Raw genomic sequence first — 19529 nt, 5'->3', positions numbered from 1 at the left:
CAATAAATACATGAAATGAGCAGTAGAGTCACTCACGTTCAGAGGAGTCATGGAATTGTGCAATGGTGTCTGTACCATCAAAGCAACACTAAACCTACACATGCAGCACTAGGCCCACAGCCTTGAATGTAATGACATTTCAGGTAGTAATCTCAGTATACTTTTAAAGATTGTAAGGTTACCGACCTCGACTACCCTCCCAAGTAGAATACTGTCAGACTCCCACTCTTTGGTGAAAAAGAAATCCTGATATGCTTTTAGAAGAGAGATGGTAGAAGGTTTGCTGAGCAGGTATCACCCTTCCATCATATTGATGTTCATGAATATAGTAGTGCCACCAAGCAGCACTTGTTCAGCAATAACCTGTTCATTGATGCTTAGCTGGAGTTCCATCAGGATCACTCAGCTCCTGTAGGAGCAAATTACTTGCAGTTGCTGGAATATGAACTGGAAGCAAAAAGTGCTGGAGATCACAGTGGGTCAGACAGCATCTATGGAGAGAAAGCAAGGTAACGTTTTGAGTCTTGATGGAAGTATTGTCTAAACTTGATGTTAACTAACTTTCACTCCATTGATGCTGTCTGACTGGCTGTGATCTCCAGCACTTTTTGTTTTCATTCAGCTCTTGACTTCATTGTGACTTCGGTCCAAATGTGAACAAAAGAGCTGAACTCAAACGTGAAGTGAGAGTGACTGCTCTTGCAATTAAGGCAGAATTTGACTGAGAATAGTACCAAAGAGCCATAGCAAAACTAAAGTCAATAGAAATGTGGGGAAAACTCTACTTTTTGAATTCATACCTAGCACAAAGGGAGATAGTTTGTTTTTGGAGATTAATGTGCAAGTCCCAGGACACTCCTGCGGGGGTTTCTCAGGGTACTGTCCTAGGCCTAACAATCTTCAGCTATTTCACTAATGAACTTCCGTTCATTAAATCAGTCGTTTGGGATAGTCATTGATATTTGCACAGTGTTCAGTGCCATTCATGACTTCTCCAATACTGAAGCAGTCTATAGCAAGATGTGAAAAGCACGAAGACCTTGGTTTGGAGTGACAACTACCAGAGAGGTACCATGTTCCCATAACATTATCATTGCTGAATTCCCCACTTTCAATTTCAACCATTGACCAGAGACGGAACTGTGCAACCATATAAATACTGCAGCTAAAACAGCAAGTTAAAGGATGGCAATTCTTCTGTCTTATGATTGCTTGTCACTATCAATGAGGCCTAGGTTAGGTGTATGATGGAATACTATCTATTTGTCTGGGTCAGTACAGCTCCAGCAATATTTGACACTCAGCACCATTTAGGACAAAGCATTTGTACCATCCACCATCTTAAACATTCATTTCCTGAAACCATTGGTGCATAGTGGCAGCAGCATGTACCATCTACAAGATGTACTGCAGCAACTCACAGAGACTCTTGCAGCAAACCCTTGGCTTCAACACCCAAAGGGACAAGGACAGCAGGGAGCACCTCCACCTGCGGGTTCACCTGAAATCCACATACTATCCTGGCTTAGAACATTTCTGTTCCCTCATTGTCTATTGGTTAAAATCCAAACAGTATTGTAGATTAACTGTACATGGATTGCAATGATTCAAGAAGGTGGTTTACCACCACCACCTCAAGACAACTAGGAGTGGGGAAATAAATGCCAGCCTAGCCACTGACACCCACAGTCACTTTTTTACTTTTAAAAGAAAACTTCCATTCCAGGTGCATTAGTGGAATTCTGAAATGCATCTAAATGTATCAGCCAAGGCATTCATCATAGCAAAACTAACCACTTTCCTTTTATTTGGTACCACTACATATCATTTGACAAGGACTTGGTGGAAGTCTTGCTGATCATCCTTTGCTCTAGTATCAATTATAACATTTCAGCTGCAAGAACCATGAGTCAAAGCTGTGGCTTATTGTCTCCATGTCTCAAATTTCCTACTATGCTGGAGCATCAGGGCAGCTGAAGACATTTGCACCTCTCCTGTGGCCTTGACTGAGAAACAAATTTCAGACCCTCTTGAATTGACTTGTGTATTAGACCACATAGTTATCAAATAAGCCACTGGTGAGAGAATGAGGGAGCACTAAAATACTGATCTACTTATACTTTTGTTTCTGTCTAGCAGGAGACGCAATAGTTGAGCATTGGACAGTTGGTGTTCATGTGCACAATCTAACTATGTACACACTGCTGCTCCTGCTATGTTAATTCCTAAAGGGGATTATATTGATTTTTTTTTTTGTCTCCGGATGGCTTGTATCTAGTTGAGACTTCAGGTAGAATAGAGTAATTAGCTGGTCCACTCTCTCTGAAATTGTTTTGAGTTCGTGAGTATTTCTGTTGTAGCCCATGCTTCTCTTGAATGTTGACCATGGATTTTAAAGTGAAGAATTAATTTGTCTTCAATCCTCTTCTTGTAGGATTGCGTGATACAAAATGGCTGGGCCGATCGCAGATCCTGAAGCGAGGACCAGTGACCTATTACATAGATGGCGCTCACACCATTGGTAGTATAAAGGTGTGTTGGCATTACCTGGGACCTGGTATCTCTCTTAGTGTTATGGGTGCTCCTTTTAGGAAAGCTGTATCAAGGGCTGGAATTACAATCAGACCTTGTTTTAAAAAGTCTTGAAGAGCTGCAGCTTGCAGCACTGTATGTCCACGTCTACATATCTATTTCACACACTTGAGTATCTTGTTTCCAATGATATGTATTTCTGGAATAGGTGTAAAGCAGTGCTACAACCCCATGCTTATTCCAGTTTTAAATGTCTGGATACTCTCTAGGAGGTAACCTCAGTCTTGCTGAACTTTGCTCATTATGATGGAGATGATACAGAATCTGTAAAGGAACTCAGACCAGATTGGATGCTGAGTTTTCAGACAGTTCATTGACCTAGTGAAGGGAACTTTTAGAAATATTGGGAATTGAATTTGGAGTACACACGGGCTGTGACATGATAGTGAAATGCAGATGTATGTTGCAGTGTGCATGTGGAAATTGCTGTACTTCTGAAGGTAAAGAAGCAGCTATGGATAAATGTTGAATCTTGGAGATAATGTTTCTGGTGCATGAGTCACTGCCTCAGATGATCTGGTAGCTCAAGGTAAATCCAAGCAAGCGCAATCCCACTAAGATAAATAGTAGAGGAAGAGAGGTGTTGAAGGAGCATAATCTAATCAGTGAGGATAAAAGATGTTTCACAGGCTCCGAGAATGTTGGTGTATTTGGTTAAGGTCATTTGCTCAGTGCCAGAAACCTGATTGAGATTGTAGGAAAGAAGATACAGATTCTGTAGGTAACAACTTGTTGAAAAACAATGGAACACCAAGCGAATTTGTATTTGAAATTTGTAGCTTCCAAGGACAGATGAATAATGACAACAAAAATGGTGGAAATCACAACAGGTCAGGCAGCATCCATTGAAAGAGAGCAAGCTAACGTTTCGAGTCTAGATGATTCTTCATCAGAGCTGACGTGAAGTGTGGAGGGGGCAGCATTAATGCAATAGTGTGGATGTGAATTGCTGGGGAAGGAAAGGGTATGGATAGTCCAAATTAAGTGATCAGAATCTTAGAATGGCAGAACAATGATGTATCCAACTGCCAAACTGGAAAGAACCAATGGTCCCACTGGAGTTGGGGGAGGGGAGAGAGGGCATGGTAACAAGAGAATGCAACAAGTAGAGCTAAAAGAAATGGAAGAAATGGGAGTGAGTTTACAATCTGAGGGTGTTGAACTCAAAATTAAGTCCAGAAGATTGTAAAAGGCCTAGTCTGAAGATGAGATGTTTCTCCAGGTTGCACTGTGATTCACTGGAGCATTGCAACATGCTGAGGGCAGAGAAATGGGCATCTGAACAGGTTGCTGTGTTAAAATGACTGTACAGGTTCCAGCATCTCTAGTAATTTGCTCCTACTGGTGAATAACAATCTGGTTTATTGACAGAGGGATAAAGTTACAGAAGAAGATATATGCTTTTATAGAAGGGTTTCCCATTGTGACTGCAAACCTGAAAGAGTGGAGTGGTGAGTGACAGATTTGAGTGCAGCACGGAGTGGAACTCTTTAATTGGCAGTGTTTTTAACTAATAAGCGCAGTGCTTTGCATTAGGCTTTTAAGGATAAGATTCAAATGTACAAGATGAGGTGATTTAAAGGAGCTTCTCAACTGTTAGTACTTGGTTAGAGCTTGCAGCAGTACTTGGTGCCTCAGAGCACACAACCCAAAGGTTTTGCCACTAGGGGTTGTGACCCACAGTTTGGGAAGCAGTATTCTTGGGGCGTGAGCATTGACTCTGGTTTTGTTTTCAGGCCTGTGTCAAATGGTTTCAGGAACATTCGCTGAAAGAAGCAAAAGCTGTGGGGTGAGTGTCTGCAATGTTTTCAAGGATCAAGGCTATACTGTAATACTGTGCCTAAGCAATTTACATCTATAAGGTATCCTCAACAGAGCAGCTTCTCCCATCTCTATCTGCACAAGTACATGAAAGCATGGCCTGGCATCAATCTGGTCTTTGATAACTTAATGAATCTTACCTTGGGCAGCAGTTCGATGATAAAATGACCTATGTACTTTCAATTGTTGAGGTTGGGGCTGAAGTTTGCAGGGTTGGGAAATGGAGTTGGATGAGGGAAGAAACATCAGCCAAGATTCTTGTTTCTATAGGGAGAGACTGAATAGGCCTCATTTCCCTGGAGCATTGAGGCTGATGGGTGACCTTCATAGAGATTTATAAAATTATGAAGAGCATGGATAAGGTGCATAGCCAAGGTGTTTTATTTTATTATTTTGCAGGGTATGGGAGTCCGAAGAGGGCATAGGTTTAAGGTGATAAGGGAAAAATATAAATGGGACCTAAGGGGCAAAATTTTCACGCAGAGGGTGGAATGTGTATGGAATGAGCTGCCAGGGGAAGTGGTGGAGGCTGGTACAATTGCAAAATTTAATAGGCGGCTAGATGGGTATATGAATAGGAATAGTTGAGAGGGACATGGGCCAAATACTGGCAATTGGGACTAGATTTGGATGAATTGGACCAAAAGGTCTGTATCCATGCTGTGGAGCTCCATGACGTTTCAACCTAATCAAGTCAAACTTCCTATTGTGGTTATTCTAATAGCAGAGCATTCTATGTAACACAGAATATTCTAGTTACACGGTTTAAACCATTTTTTAAAGTACTGATCTTGCACTTATTGTGGTGTTTGCAGTCAGGAAAGAGGTTTGGGCAAAATGTCAGGTAGCAATCTGGATCGGTGTATTTAAGATTCAAAGGTGAACCTTACAAAGTGAATGGCTGTATTAATTGTTTAAGTAGCCTGATCTTTTTTTCTTTTCAGTGTACTAGTGCACCTTTGCTTACACCAATCTGGAAAGGTTCAGCCCCATATAAATCATCTGGCTGAGATGAAGGGTAAGGTAATAGGTTTCACAAACCAGAAATAGGAGAAGGGTGTGGTTAATTTGAATAATGAACAGATACTGTAGGAAGGAAGGTGTCAATGAGGAGACACAGCCCAGAGGGCATGGGGGTAAATGGAGAGGGAGAGACAAAAGGGAGAGAAGACATTCTAATGAGTTAGGTCAGGGATCAGAACCTATTAGCATGAAGTTGATGTCTTGGTGACTTGATTATTGAGCTGATCTTTCTTTTCCAGCAGAGGACCCGTGGTGCGGGTACTACTGTTCAATACAACAGGGGACCGTGATGCTGCTGCACTACTGAAGCTGCTCATGGTAAAAATGGGCTTCACCATAAGATCTGTGGAGATTTGGGGAAACTGATCTGCTTGTTTAATCTAGTGGGGGATGGTAGTGTTCTAATGAAGGTACTTGTTCACTTTGTAAGATTTTGGTCTTTGGAGTCATAGCTACCCAAGTTGGGCAGTTAAGTATATGTAAGTAATTTTAAAGATTGAATATTTTTTTTTTAATGAACAAGGATGCTGGAAATCAGAAATGAAAAGAGAAATTGCTGGAAAAACTCAGCAGGTCTGGCAGCATCTGTGGAACGAAAGCCAAATTAATGTTTTTGGTTCAGTGACCCTTCAGAACTGCAGTTACTCTCCATTATTTAAATTAGTTGCATCCACATTCTGTTTATTTCAAATCATTATGTCCCCACATTCCTAAACCTACCACAGAAGCCCAAAACTGCAGATTGGAGTAAAACTATTTATGTAAATTGGAAATTTACCCCCCCCCCGGTTCCGGAAGATTTACCTATAACATGTTTCGGCTGCAGTGAACTGAGGAACACAATTCTGCGGATACGGGGGTGGCCCTGTATTTAATTTGGATGGATTATTTCTGTTAAAGTTGAAGTCATAAAGGATCTGCGATGTTTAAATTGTTGCTCTGCCCAGAACAGTAGACAGTCAGATATTCCGTATATTCTAGATTGCATAAGAATGACAATCCAAGATAGTAGTAATGTTAAGTTGCCAGTTCCATTAATCCTTTTATCTTTGATTTCTCCATGTTTCCATTTCAGTGTATTTAACTTTCTTAAAGTAGAGAAGTTAGCAGCGTAGACAAACACTGGGACCTAATTCCTCTGTCACAGGATTTTAAAAATCTGCTTGAAGGATGTTTGTTGCTGGCTGGCTGGCATTTATTGCCAATCCCTAGTTGCCCTTGAAAAGGGATGGTGAGCTTCCTTGAACTACTGCAGCCCATGTGCTGAAGGTGGACTCACAATGCCCTTAGGGAGGAAATTTCATGATTTTGACGCAGCAACAGTGAAGAAATGGCGATACATTTCAAGTCAGGACGGTGATTGGCTTGGAGGGGAATTTGCAAATGGTGGTGTTCCCATTTATCTGCTGCCCTATCCTTCTAGATGTGTTTCGTAGATGTTGGCTAGGAATCTTTAGTGAATTTCTGCTGTGCAAATTATAGATAATATACACTGTTGATACTGAATTGATGATGGAGGGACTGGATGTGTGGCTTGTGGAAGTGGTGCCAGTCAAGCGGGCTGCTTTGACTTAGATGTTATCAAGCTTATTGTGCCTGAGCTGCCAGGCAGGTAGGAGTAACCATTACATTCCTGATGTTTGCCTTGTGAATTGTGGCTGGCTTTGGGGAGTCAGGAAGGGTGTTACTCTGTATTCCTTGCCTTTGACCTGTTCATGTAGCCACCATATTGATATGGCGAGTCCAGTTGAGTATCTGGTCAATGGTAACACTCAGGATCTGGATAGTGGTGAATTCAATGATGGGAATATCAAGAGACCATAGCTAGATTGCCTTTTATTGGAGATGATCATTGCCTGGCATTTGTGTGGCATGAATGTTACCTGCCACATGTCAGCCCAAGCCTGGGTACTGTCTAGAATCTGTTGTATTTGAATATTGACTGCTTCAGTGTCTGAGGAATTGCAAATGGTGCTGAACATTGTGAAATTATCTGCAAATTTTGCCACTTCTGACTGATGAAGGGAATTGATGTATTGTTCTACTGCTGTTGATGGCCCGCAGTGCCTCATAAGTCTGGGCATCCAGTCTTGAGTTGCCAGATATGTTCTAAGTCTGTCCCATTTAGTTTGGTGATAGTGCCACACAATATGATGAAGGGTTTTCTCAAAGTAAAGGTTGGACCTTGTCTCCACAAGGATTGGTGATACTGTCATGGACAGATGCATCTGCAGCCAGCAGATTGGTAAGGGTGAGGTCAAGTATGTTTTTTCCTCTCTTGTTGGTTTCCCGACCGCCTGCCACAGACTCAGTCGAGCAGCTATACTCTTTAGTACCCAACCATCTTGATCAGTAGTGCTGCTGCCAAGCCACTCTTGGTGGTAGATGTACTTTTTGAGTATCTTTTAATCCCTTGCCACCCTCAGTGTTTCCTCCAAGTTCAACATGGAGGAGTGCTGATTCATGATTTGAGGAGGAAGAGTGCATGTTAATCAGCAGGAAATTTCCTTGCCCATGTTTAAGCTTAAGCTATGAGATCCAGAGTCACTATTGAGGATTTCCAGGGCAAATCCTTCACCTCTACTGGACATATCCAAAGATGGTGATGTTGGTATCTGGGACATTGTGTGTAAGATATGATTCTCTGAGTGTGACTATGTCATGGTGTTGCTTGACTACTCTGTGAGACAGCTCTCCCAATTTTGGTACTAGCCTGAGATGTCAGTAAAGAAGGCTTTGTAGGGTTGACAGGGCTATTTCTGTTGTTGACTTTTCAGGAGTCAAGGTTAATGCCAGGATGTCCATCTGGTTTCATTTCTTTGTTGAGATTTTACAGCAGTTGATCCAATGAGTGGCATGCTAGACAATATCAAGTGTAATCGAGAGTCAACCACATTTCTGTGGCTCTGGAATCACTTTTAGGTCAGACTTGGCAAGGATGGCAGATTTCCTTCCCTGAAGGTCATTGGTAAGCCAGATGGGTTTTTCCAACAATCAACTGGTCAAATTCATGGTCATTAGTAGATTTTTGATTTCCAAATTTTAAAAAAATTTGAATTCAAATTCCACCATCAGCCATGGAGAGATTCAAACCCAGAACATTAGCTGAGTTTCTGGATCATACCACCAGGCATTTGTCTATTGATGCTATAGCCTGCTTTTGGTTCCTACAATGGCTTGATGCCTCCTTTCTCATATAAAATGGTGTAATCTAGCACAGGTTCATTACATGAAGGAGTAGGAGGGAGGAAAAATGAGTTGGCTTAAGAAAGTGTTTAGTCACAAAAGGGAAGGAATTTGAGAAGTATCTTAAGTCAGGGAAGGAAAAGCTTTTCAATAGAGAATGCAAGTTAGTGAGTTAAAGTGGAATACTTCAAATTTAATCACCTGCCTTCACCCTGACTGACCATCCGAAGCAGTGAGCAGATGGTTAAGTTTGAAAAATTGTTGGTAGTTGATCTAACAGATAAAGGTAACCAAAATTAGTACGTGATGCAGGCAGACTGAAATGGGGACAGAAAGATGAGGTGATCTTGTCTACAGCCAACAAAAAAACCTGATGTTTCTTTTCTTTTAGCCTTGTCAGTTTGATTTTGCTGTCTTTTGCCCCAATCTCTTGGACATGGCACAGAATCTGAATGCTAGCAAGTGTGGTCTTGGTAAGTTGCTCCTTTTTAAAATGTGGCTTCCAAAGAGCTGAAACCTTTTAGTGACTGTATTGAATGTTATGGATAAGTTGCCTCTTTTTGGATATATTGAGCAAAACAAACTAAGTCTGATGGAAAAACTTACAGTACTTGGAAACATTGCCCATCTGTCTGAGAGAATCAGTGCAAGGTGTTATGCTGGCACAGAGAGACAGCTGACTCAATTTTTCAACAGAATGTAATTCACCTTGGTTGAGTAACAAATTGATTAGTGATAGCTAATCAATAATAGCCTTTGTCCCCATGATCCCTGGCAGTATTGCAGATGATGAGCAAAAACTGAAAAAAATGTAATTGCGATGATCATTCTCACAAACTTATGCTGCGGGGCAATCTTAATTGAAATGTTCAAAATTGCAAGTTTGCTAACCGTTAAATACATAAGGATTTCCACTGTCTGGCAAGTCAGTGACAAGGTACTGTTACCATTCAGGATTAGTAACAAATATAGTATAGATAACATTTAAGAGGGAGTAAGATGGCACGGTGGCACAGTGGTTAGCACTGCTGCCTCACAACGCCTGAGACCCGGGTTCATTTCCCGCCTCAGGCGACTGACTGTGTGGAGTTTGCACGTTCTCCCCGTGTCTGCGTGGGTTTCCTCCGGGTGCTCCGGTTTCCTCCCACAGTCCAAAAGATGTGCAGGGTCAGGTGAATTGGCCATGCTAAATTGCCCGTAGTGTTAGGTAAGGGGTAAATATAGGGGTATGGGTGGATTTCGCTTCGGCGGGTCGGTGTGGACTTGTTGGGCCGAAGGGCCTGTTTCCACACTGTAATGTAATCTAATCTAATGTAATCTAATCTAAAAAAGATAAATACACAAGGAAGAAGGGAATGGAATGACTGCAGTGGCTGAAGAAAGTGGTTGAATAATGACAGTAAAATGCTGGTGGGATTCAATGAAGAAGTGTGAGGAGACTTGTGTGGGCCGTATGCACAAACATAGATGCCTTTGGTTGAATGGTGTGGTTCTGTGTTGTAAACATGATGAAAGTAAAATATCTGCAATTTCACATTAAGCAGAGGGTAGCCAATGAGGGAAATCAGAAATCTTTAATGTTTGTAGTTTGAGGTTTGTGTTGAAGGGACTTTTTTGGGTCTGGGACAGTGTAGAGAAGTGATTCTCAAATGTTTTCAGTCAGGCTGTAAATTATTACTGATAAATTTGGTTACAGATAGGAAGAAAAGCTACAAGCGTTTTCATTTCATTTTATTTGATTTGAAATGCTACCATTAGCTTTGGTTACCTTTTTGAATCCAGGTATGCATTTTTAATAATAGGTACAGCCTATTGGTTTGGCTTACTTTGTAGAACCCCCAATTCCGATCTATGCATTGTGGACTCAGACAATACTTGATTCGAGCATGTTATCTAGGTCAACACCACTATTGAAATAGTGTTAGATTAGATATGAAACTGAAATTCTATCTGCTCAGGTAACTTGGGTGCACAGTAAACCTCCTGTGACCTCATTGTAAGGGCAGGAATTTTCCTCTGAATCTAAATCACCATCAAAGTAAAAATAACTAGTCAGTCATCACGATGCAACACTGCATTTAACCTGTTCCTCTAGGACTGTCTGCATCTTGTTTGCCAACTCTAGCATCTTTCATATAGATGAGCACAAAAAAATTGTGATCTAGGTTTAACATGCAACGTTTTGTTTTCTCAGATCAGAAAAATTACACTGTCTCTCTGGAGAACATGCTCAGCCGTTGCCTTGATAACCATCGTGCCTGGTGTAAACTTACAGAGGTGAAGCATGATAATTTATGGAACTTAACAGGCAGTACCCTAGAAGGCTCCACCACATTTGTTACGAGAGGTGGTTTGGATGAGGAAATGCTACTGTTACGTGGTCCAGAGTGTGAGCACATAACCACTCGTGCACTCGTCTTCCCTTGCATCAACAATGGCTTGCAGTGGATAACGCAAGGACGTGATTCTGACCTCCAGCCTTCACTGGCCAAACCACCTAATGTACATCCAGCAGGAGTTGCTGCACTGAAGGAGGCTTCAAGCATACAGATCCTGATCACAGGAAGCCTGCACCTTGTAGGCGGGTGCCTAAAACTTCTTGACCAGTCGTTATCTCAGTGATTTTTTTTTAGACTTTGCTCTAAGGACCTAATATGGAGGAAGTGTTGACTAGGGGGATCTGTTTCTATGTCTGTTGTACTGGACATTATTCAGATACAAAGTATTTTGATATAAAAGAGCTAACACTAAGGCAGAGGCGATGATATTGACAGTTTGGAATCTCATTTCACCAGAAAGTACTTAGCAGCCATGGGATAATCTAAAATCATAGCTTTCTCTTGCAGGTTTGTGTGTGAAGCATAGACCAGGCTTTTATGTCTAATGGCATATATTAGTTAAATTTTTGCATATGAAATATTTAAAAGAAAAGGTCTTGCATTTTATGGGTCTTAAAAACTGGAAAATAAACTTGGTGCAAAATAGTAGAGTAGTTCATTCCTGTTGTCACTGATGTGACTGAGAATAGTTGCACAATACTTGACATAACTCACCCTCTGATTTTTCTTTTTATTCTGGGAAGTGCATAATTTCTTGGAGATTCGCAGTGGCATTCAAATGTTTGTGTGGGGGAGATGGAACACTTTATGACTTCATGATTTTCCAGCTGGGCCTGCCTTTTCAGCTTTTCAATTGAATGGCTTCAGAATAAACTAGAAATAAAGAACAGGGATTTGGAAAAAAAAGCACAGTCAGTGAAACAGTCACCCAGATAATTTGTAAAGAAAGATGATTGCTACTAATTATAGTTATGAATTGCAAACCAAAAGTCCAGGATGATTTTTAATTCATAAGCCTACAGTATAGTTCATGTAAAAGTAGGAGTTGGTTCACTGCTAGATATGGTTCAGTGCAGAAAGCAGTGGGCAGGAGATATCCGTTTTTCCTGGTTGTCAAATAGGTAGAGGCTCCCTCAACAGCCCACTTAGGGTAGGAGAATAGTCAACCTACTGCGAGAATGCTTGCAGACACCCAGTGCCCCTTAGATAGCACCATTCCAAACCTGTGACCTCTATCATTTAGATGAATAAGAGCAGCAGATACATGGAAGTACCGTAACTTGAGAATTCTTCTCCATACTATACTGATTTGAAACTGTAATCGCTGCTCCTTCAATGTTGTGTGGACGCACTTACCCTACCATGGACTGTGGCATTTCAAGAAGGTCCCTCACCATCATTTACAGGTGGACAATGAGTGCTGGCTTGGCCAACGAGGCTTACATATCTTGGAAAAATTAAGGAAGTCTTCCGTAGCACAACGAAGAGGCATTCAATGTAGTTTAATGTCGAAATAAATCTTTATTCCCTTTATACTCGGTGCTCTTATACACACTATCACGAAATTATACATGACCTGTAAATCTCCCATGTTTTTGAATTGATTAATCTATACGCAAAGCTTGGTAAGACCATCTAAGGTGAAGCAGAGGACTGGGAGGTTGCAAGTTAATTTTGTCTTGTACATTTTCAGATTCACCTGTGGAGTACATGATATAATCTTTTAACTCCTAGTTCAAACCCATCCGTTCACAAGGTAGTCTTCCTTATCCAGAGGTTCCAAGCCTGCTGTTATTGGGATGTGATCCTGTTCCCGCTATCACATGATAATGAAGAACATGCAAAGACCAACTGCTGCATTCAACATGTTCTATGTAATGATGATGCCTCTTGTATAATGGTAAAGTCACAATCTATTCAAATGGATCAATATAATCTCTTTGGGGAGGGTAATTAAAAACCAAGACAGTTGGAAGTAAATATATTTCTCATCACTGTGGTTACATTCCTAGCATTTTGCAGTGGTGAGTGATCATGTGAACAAAATGTAGTTTGGCTAGATGTCTGTATGTGCAATTCTAGGGCATGGTGTGTTTCAGTTAAGATTTGCTACAAAGTAGCATTGCTGGGAGCCTGATGTAAATTATCTCTTAGATTTTTAACTGCTAATCTTGCAGAGCATCATCATCTAAGATTTGCATGTACTTAGCCACAAACTCTGAGACAGCATGCTGCCAGACAATCTGTATACTGATCATGTTCTTTCTTTTGCATTGGTGATAAAATATAGTATTGTATACTTTAACTAAAGATCCTCTGCTTCAGAAAACGAAGGATGCTGTCTTAAAAACAGGAATGTAAGCTTAGTGCAAAATAGTGGAGTGATTCATTCCTGTTGTCACTGCTACGACTGAGATCAGTTGCACATGAATACTTGAGATAACTTGCCCTCTGATTTTTCTTTTTATTCTGGGAAGTGGATTATTTCTGGTAAATACACAGTGGCAATCGGATATCAGTGTGTAGGGGAGTTGGAACATTTCTGTATGCATTGTGAGATTGTCCAGATGGGCCTGCCTTTTCAGTTGAATGGTTTCAAAATAAACAGTAATAAAAACGAACAGGGATGTGGAGAAAAAAAGCAAAATCAGTGAAACAGCCACCTAGATAATTTGTAAAGAAATTCTGTAAACTGCTAATCTTAATTTACTAAATTCACACCAGGGAAATTAATCCTCAATTGGTCAAGGTGTTGCCATGCTGCTGCAGCAGGGATTGACTATCTCCATAGCCCTTTCCTCATTGGGGAAGAATGTTGCTACTATGTGTGAACATGTTCCTTTCGGTCTACAAAGACCTTGAGAGTAATGATTTAATAAGTATTGTCAAATAGCTGAATCATGTCAAGTTGGACATACTTCTGAGTTTTACAGGATTGGGAAAATGCTTGATAAAATGCATGCTGTGGACAGCCCATGGTCATCAATCATTCAGTACTGGTTTGAATTTAAGATTGACAGTGAACAGTTCCTACAGTACCTTCATTGCCAACCATGCTGTAGAAATTATTGTTCCCCTCTGAATTTGGTTTTCTTTTGTTTCAATCTGAGTAACTATAAGACAAAAAGCTTTGACGACTTGTCTCTATTTAGCACTGTTTAAGTTCTGTATTATTGTGAATATATTTCAGTTTTGTCATGGTTTGGTTTGGTTTCTCCTTCTGATTACAGTAAGCATTTGCAAGCTCCGTCACTAATTCTTTATCATGCAGTAGGCTCGTAATCATCACACTGTCAGCATGGGAGTTCACCAAGCAAAGATGTATGTCCTTTCCATAAAGACTAGGAAGGTAGGAGATATCTAGCAGAGGTTCTGCTATTCTTTTCTTAGCAATCAGCTGTAAAGTAGCCTTGAGTTGGGTCTTAGACTAGTGTTTTGAGAGTAATGGCATGAATGGAATCGTTATTTAAACTTAAAAACTTAGAGCTTATGAACTGATTTCTGAAATAAGTGGCTGGATACTGTAACCATATTAGACTGGATAAAACCTTTGGTTGTCGCTGCCTGCAGATGAAAGATATTATTTCTCAAAACAGGCAGCTTTAGTAAGTCATCCTAAACAGTGACTGTTCAACAATAACAGGAAATTATTTAAGAGCAACTGTCAAATGCTCAATTATATCGTGGAAAAATATCATTTTACTGTGTACTTAATTAGATGTACAACTGCTGCAAACAATCTGATGCATTAACTGTTTGAGTGCTCTTAAGCTATGAAGGAAACATTATTGTGAGGCTTAGTTCCCTATATTCTCACTTAGTATTAATATCCAATTGCAAACTTTGCCACAATTTTCTATATACCTTGCACCTTAACAAGGAAAATAATACCTCGTACATGAAACATTGTTTTTCTTTGTAACATGAACTGTTGACAACATGAAAATAATGGGGAACTGCATCAGTATTTTTGCATTCTGTTATGGACCAAAAACATTTTAAGAAGGTAGCCCAGACCTTAACTTTTCTAGTTGTTTTAGGCAGACATAAGGTGGATAACCAGGAGGGATGCAGCTGGTCAAACCACTTGGCTTCAAGTCAAACAATTTATTTACACACCACCGAATGAAACGGAAACAAAAGAAAACAGAAATTAGAATAACAATAATTTAATAACCTGAGTGACACGATATCCCCTGCGACTTAACAAAGAGCTGATATGATTTCCTGCAACATCTCATAAATACACCTCATGGCAAAAAGGTAAACTCAAACACAGGAGTGAGAGATGGCAGGGAGAATGAGCCAGGGATTATTTGCTGAAGCATGGAACCTCTTTCCACTGCAGCAGCTTCTGTGGGTTTCCAGCTAAAACTAAACCAAACCAGAAAAATCTGGAAGTGGCCGCTCCCCTTTCATAGAACAACTAGTAACCCTAAAAAAGCATTTTCCAAGATTGTTGCCTTGGGCAGTATCTGTTAGCCATTAGCAATAACCCCAAGACCCAGACAAATTGAAACCTCAGCCTTTTACAACCCCTCTTAAAAAAACAAGGATAACATAACTTTGTTAAAGGATCAGCATTTCACATTTACATGTGAAATGACAATTTTATGTACAAAGCTGGCTCATGAGTACGTGTGGGATCTGTTGCTGTTACTTGGATTTTATACTTGGAAAATCACAAAACGTTGTGCCATAAAAAATGAATAACCAACAGCCAAAGCCTGTTAATGGAGACAGGTGATTTAGATACTAGAAACATCTGCACTGTCCCAATGTGCACACAAGGCTGTCACTCATGTTTTGATACTTAAGAATCCTGCTATGAAAGCAACGTTAAGTAGATATTTTCAGTAACCCCAGAGTTCTCTTCCAATGATTTGAATTGACTGATGCCACTGATAAGTTAATGACAATATATGTATTATCTGGGTGGCTCTAAGATGCAAATTGAATAATTAACATGGAAAATAGGGAGGGTATGGTGGTGGAAAAAAAAAAATTAGGGTTGAGTATAGGAATTTTAAAATTAATATTTAATACTTTTGTAGTTTTCCTCTCATTGTTTGTATTTCTTAATTTTCAATTTGGAACAATGGCAACAACTTATTCAAGGAAATTAATTTCTGCACAGCATTTTTTAAAATGATATTTGTTTAATTTATTTTTGCTTTAAGTATTAACTGAAATTTCTACTAACATCCAAGTGAATCAACAAGTTTACTGCCTTGTATTGGTAACTTGAAATGATGATTGTAATGTAATTGGTTTAAATTATTTCAAACTAAATGAAAAGTGAAATTTATTGCAAAGTTTTTATTTTGCTGTAAATCATGCTGTTTTACTGTTGTGAAATATGCAATAAATGACTTTTTCATGTTGCTTTAATGTAGAATAGTACATGTCTTTTGAGTTGAGCAATTGTTAATCAATTATGGTCCTGAATTTCTTTTCATCTTCAGTACTTGGCAACTTTAATGGACATCTCTTCCAAGGCTACTTTTATCACTTGCTTAGCTGCGACACTTTTTTTTAGATTGGATTAGATTACTTACAGTGTATAAACGCCCTTCGGCCCAACAAGTCCCCACCGAAGCGCGACCCATTCCCCCTACATTTACCTCTTCACCTAACACTACGGGCAATTTAGCATGGCCAATTCACCTGACCTGCACATTTTTGGACTGTGGGAGGAAACCGGAGCACCTGGAGAAAACCCACGCCGACATGGGAGAATGTGTAAACTCCACACAGTCAGTCGCCTGAGGTGGGAATTGAACCCAGTCTCTGGCACTGTGAGGCAGCAGTGCTAACCACTGTGCCACCCACAATTACCTGATGCTATTATATTCCTTTTCAAGGATCGCTACCTTGTTGCAAAGGAGGGGCTCAGGTATTGATAGCCATGCTGGCAGGAGTTCTGAACCCATAATGGTAAGATTGAAAGGCCAGCACAAGACTGGCAGCTTTTTTACGGGCCAGTTCTATCTCCCCGAAACACCTGCCAAATGTGGTTGGAGATGCAACTTTAGAATCAGGCAAGGACATACTGAAGCTGTGACAAGTGACATGCAGTTTCCTAAGTGTACAATCATAATTGTTAGCAAATGATTACTAATGATGGTGGCTGCAATTAGGAGTGACATAAAAGCAAGTTGCTATCTGAAGACACAGCTGTACCTTTTCTGCCTGAATCGGGCAAAAGCGTGGCAATTGTTAACTTTGACAAATTCACCCTCCTCACCAAAGAAAAATTTATATGCTATTTCAAACTTTGACCTTTTTCTAGATTTCTGCTGAAATTTAACACAAACCCCAAATGCGGCTCAAAGCTAGTTTGCATGTATGTCTGTACTCTGAGTCCTATCCTGTCAACATTCAGGATAACTCTGGAGAAGGTGCAGCATTTCTCTGGTATACCTCTATGCCATTCGAGGAGCAGCAACAGCTGGTCACAGCCCAGGCCATCTCCAACTAATGAAGATTACTGACCTGGGTTGACATTTGAGAAAGAAGTAAGGTTAATTCCATAACTTGCTAGTGTCCACACACTTTCACAGCCACTTGTTAAAATCCCATCCTGTCTTGTAAACACAGCTTGGTTTCAATGTTATAATGTTCTCTGTTTTCTAAATCATCAAACTGCTTGAGATGAAGGAAATTGTTCATTCAGTACTGCAACAAAATTTTGGGAGGCAAAAAACATTATTTCCAGCCTTTACCACAAATGCCTCACCTTAATAATTTATTGAAACTAAACATTGGTGTTGTATTTTAGTTTTGATGAGGTTCTGATTATCAATATTTTTACCTCCCCAGCTGCTGAAACTCTCATGGATTTATCATTGATTTGATCAGGATTACTGCAACTACTAGACAAACTAAGCAGAAACAAAATTTGGTTGGTTAAAGGGTGGCAAAAATTGAATAAGCTGTTCATAAGATTAGAGTCATAGAAATGTACAGCACGGAAACAGATCCTTTGGACCAACTCATCCGTGCCAACCAAATATCCTAACCTAATCTAGTCCCATTTGACAGCACTTGGCCTATATCCCTCAAATCTTTCCTATAGGTATACCCATCCAGGTGCTTTTCAAATGTTGTAATTGTACTAGCTTCCACCACTTCCTATGGCAGTTTATTTCATACATGCACCATCCTCTGCATGAAAAAGTTGCCACTTAGGTCTCTTTTAAAATCTTTCCTCTCTCACCCTCTAGTTCTGGACACTCCCACTCCTGGAAAAATACCTTGTCTATTTACCCTAACCATGTCCCTCATGATTTAATAAACCTCTATTAAGGTTACCCTTCAGATTCTGACACTACAGGGGAAATAGCCCCAGCCTATTAAACTTCTCCCCATAGCTGAAATTCTCCAACTCTTGCACCATCCTTGTGAATCTTTTCTGAACCCTTTCAAGTTTCACAACATCCTTCCGATAGGAAAGAGACCAGACTTGCACACATTATTCCAAAAGTGGCCTAACCAATGTCCTGTACAGCTGCAACTTGACTTCTCAACTCTTATCCTCAATGTTCTGTCCAATAAAGGAATGCATACTAAACGTTTTCTTCACTAGCACTTTTATCTGTGACTCCATTTTCAAGGAACTATGACTCTGCACTCCAAGGTCTCTGATCAGCAACACTCCCCAGCACCTTACCATTAAGTGTATAAGTCCTACTCTGATGTGCCTTTCCAAAATGCAGCATCTCACATTTATCTGAATTAAACTCCATCTGCCACTCCTCAGTCCATTGGCCCACCTGATCAAGATCCCATTGTACTATGAGGTAAGCAAACTTGAGGTTGGAATGGTGTTTTGCTATTGATACCCAAATCTCATATATGAATGTGTATTGTTACTGCAGTCTTTTAAAACAGCGAATGTTTGTGACAGTTTTGTAATTGTGTACATCTACATACCTACTCAAACTGAACTCTCAACTATCAATGAGAGCTACATTAAATTAATTTTGTGTATAAATCATCTGGTAACTAAGGCAGAAACACTATTACATTGCTGAGCCATATCACTCATTATAGTGTAACTTCCTGTGAGACACATAAGAATGTGCTTTATCCTCATGTAAAATGCCTAATTATGCAGAACTTTTCATACTTCTGCAAAATGTACAATTTGTAGTTAAGTGGATGGACAAAAGGCTGAAGATTTGTCTTGGTCAACTCTCACCCTTGATAATGACATTCTCATTCATAGGCAAAATATTAATTACTAGTACAATGACAAAGCTGGGCCTTAGGAACTTCAAATCTGTCGTGAATAGGGGCCTATTTAAACAAGGTTTGTAGCTCAGGTTGAGGTTTAGGGTGTAGGTTTGCTCGCTGAGCTGTAGGTTTGATATCCAGACATTTTATTACCTGGCTAGGTAACATCAGTGGCGACCTCCAAGTGAAGTGAAGCTGTTGTCTCCTTCTTTCTATTTATATCTTTCTCCTGGATGGGGTTCCTGGGGTTTGTGGTGATGTCACGTCCTGTTCGTTTTCTGAGGGGTTGATAGATGGTATCTAGATCTATGTGTTTGTTTATGGCGTTGT

At 40.1% G+C, this 19529-nt stretch overlaps 2 protein-coding genes across 3 annotated transcripts in view; one reads left to right on the top strand and one right to left on the bottom strand.

The window, feature by feature from the left end:
* The window catches only part of fpgs (folylpolyglutamate synthase), a 41824-nt gene extending 25889 nt beyond the window's left edge, over positions 1-15935 (top strand). Inside the window, exons 12-16 of one of the 2 annotated variants that reach the window (XM_043720386.1) lie at positions 2435-2532; positions 4329-4381; positions 5679-5754; positions 9014-9095; positions 10817-15935. In XM_043720386.1, coding sequence (XP_043576321.1) covers positions 2435-2532; positions 4329-4381; positions 5679-5754; positions 9014-9095; positions 10817-11244 — 737 coding nt within the window. In that variant the 3' untranslated portion in view covers positions 11245-15935. Of the gene's footprint in view, positions 1-2434; positions 2533-4328; positions 4382-5675; positions 5755-9013; positions 9096-10816 lie in introns of both variants that reach the window. The other variant, XM_043720385.1, reaches the window with a different exon arrangement.
* Positions 11697-19529, bottom strand: part of LOC122564914 (endoglin-like) — a 133958-nt gene continuing 126125 nt past the window's right edge. Inside the window, exon 18 of the mRNA XM_043720381.1 lies at positions 11697-11834. Coding sequence (XP_043576316.1) covers positions 11803-11834 — 32 coding nt within the window. The 3' untranslated portion in view covers positions 11697-11802. The remainder of the gene's footprint in view (positions 11835-19529) is intronic.

Source organism: Chiloscyllium plagiosum, chromosome 30 (genome assembly GCF_004010195.1).
Source record: "Chiloscyllium plagiosum isolate BGI_BamShark_2017 chromosome 30, ASM401019v2, whole genome shotgun sequence".
NCBI lineage: Eukaryota > Metazoa > Chordata > Chondrichthyes > Orectolobiformes > Hemiscylliidae > Chiloscyllium > Chiloscyllium plagiosum.
This window is presented reverse-complemented; position numbering and strand designations above follow the sequence as displayed.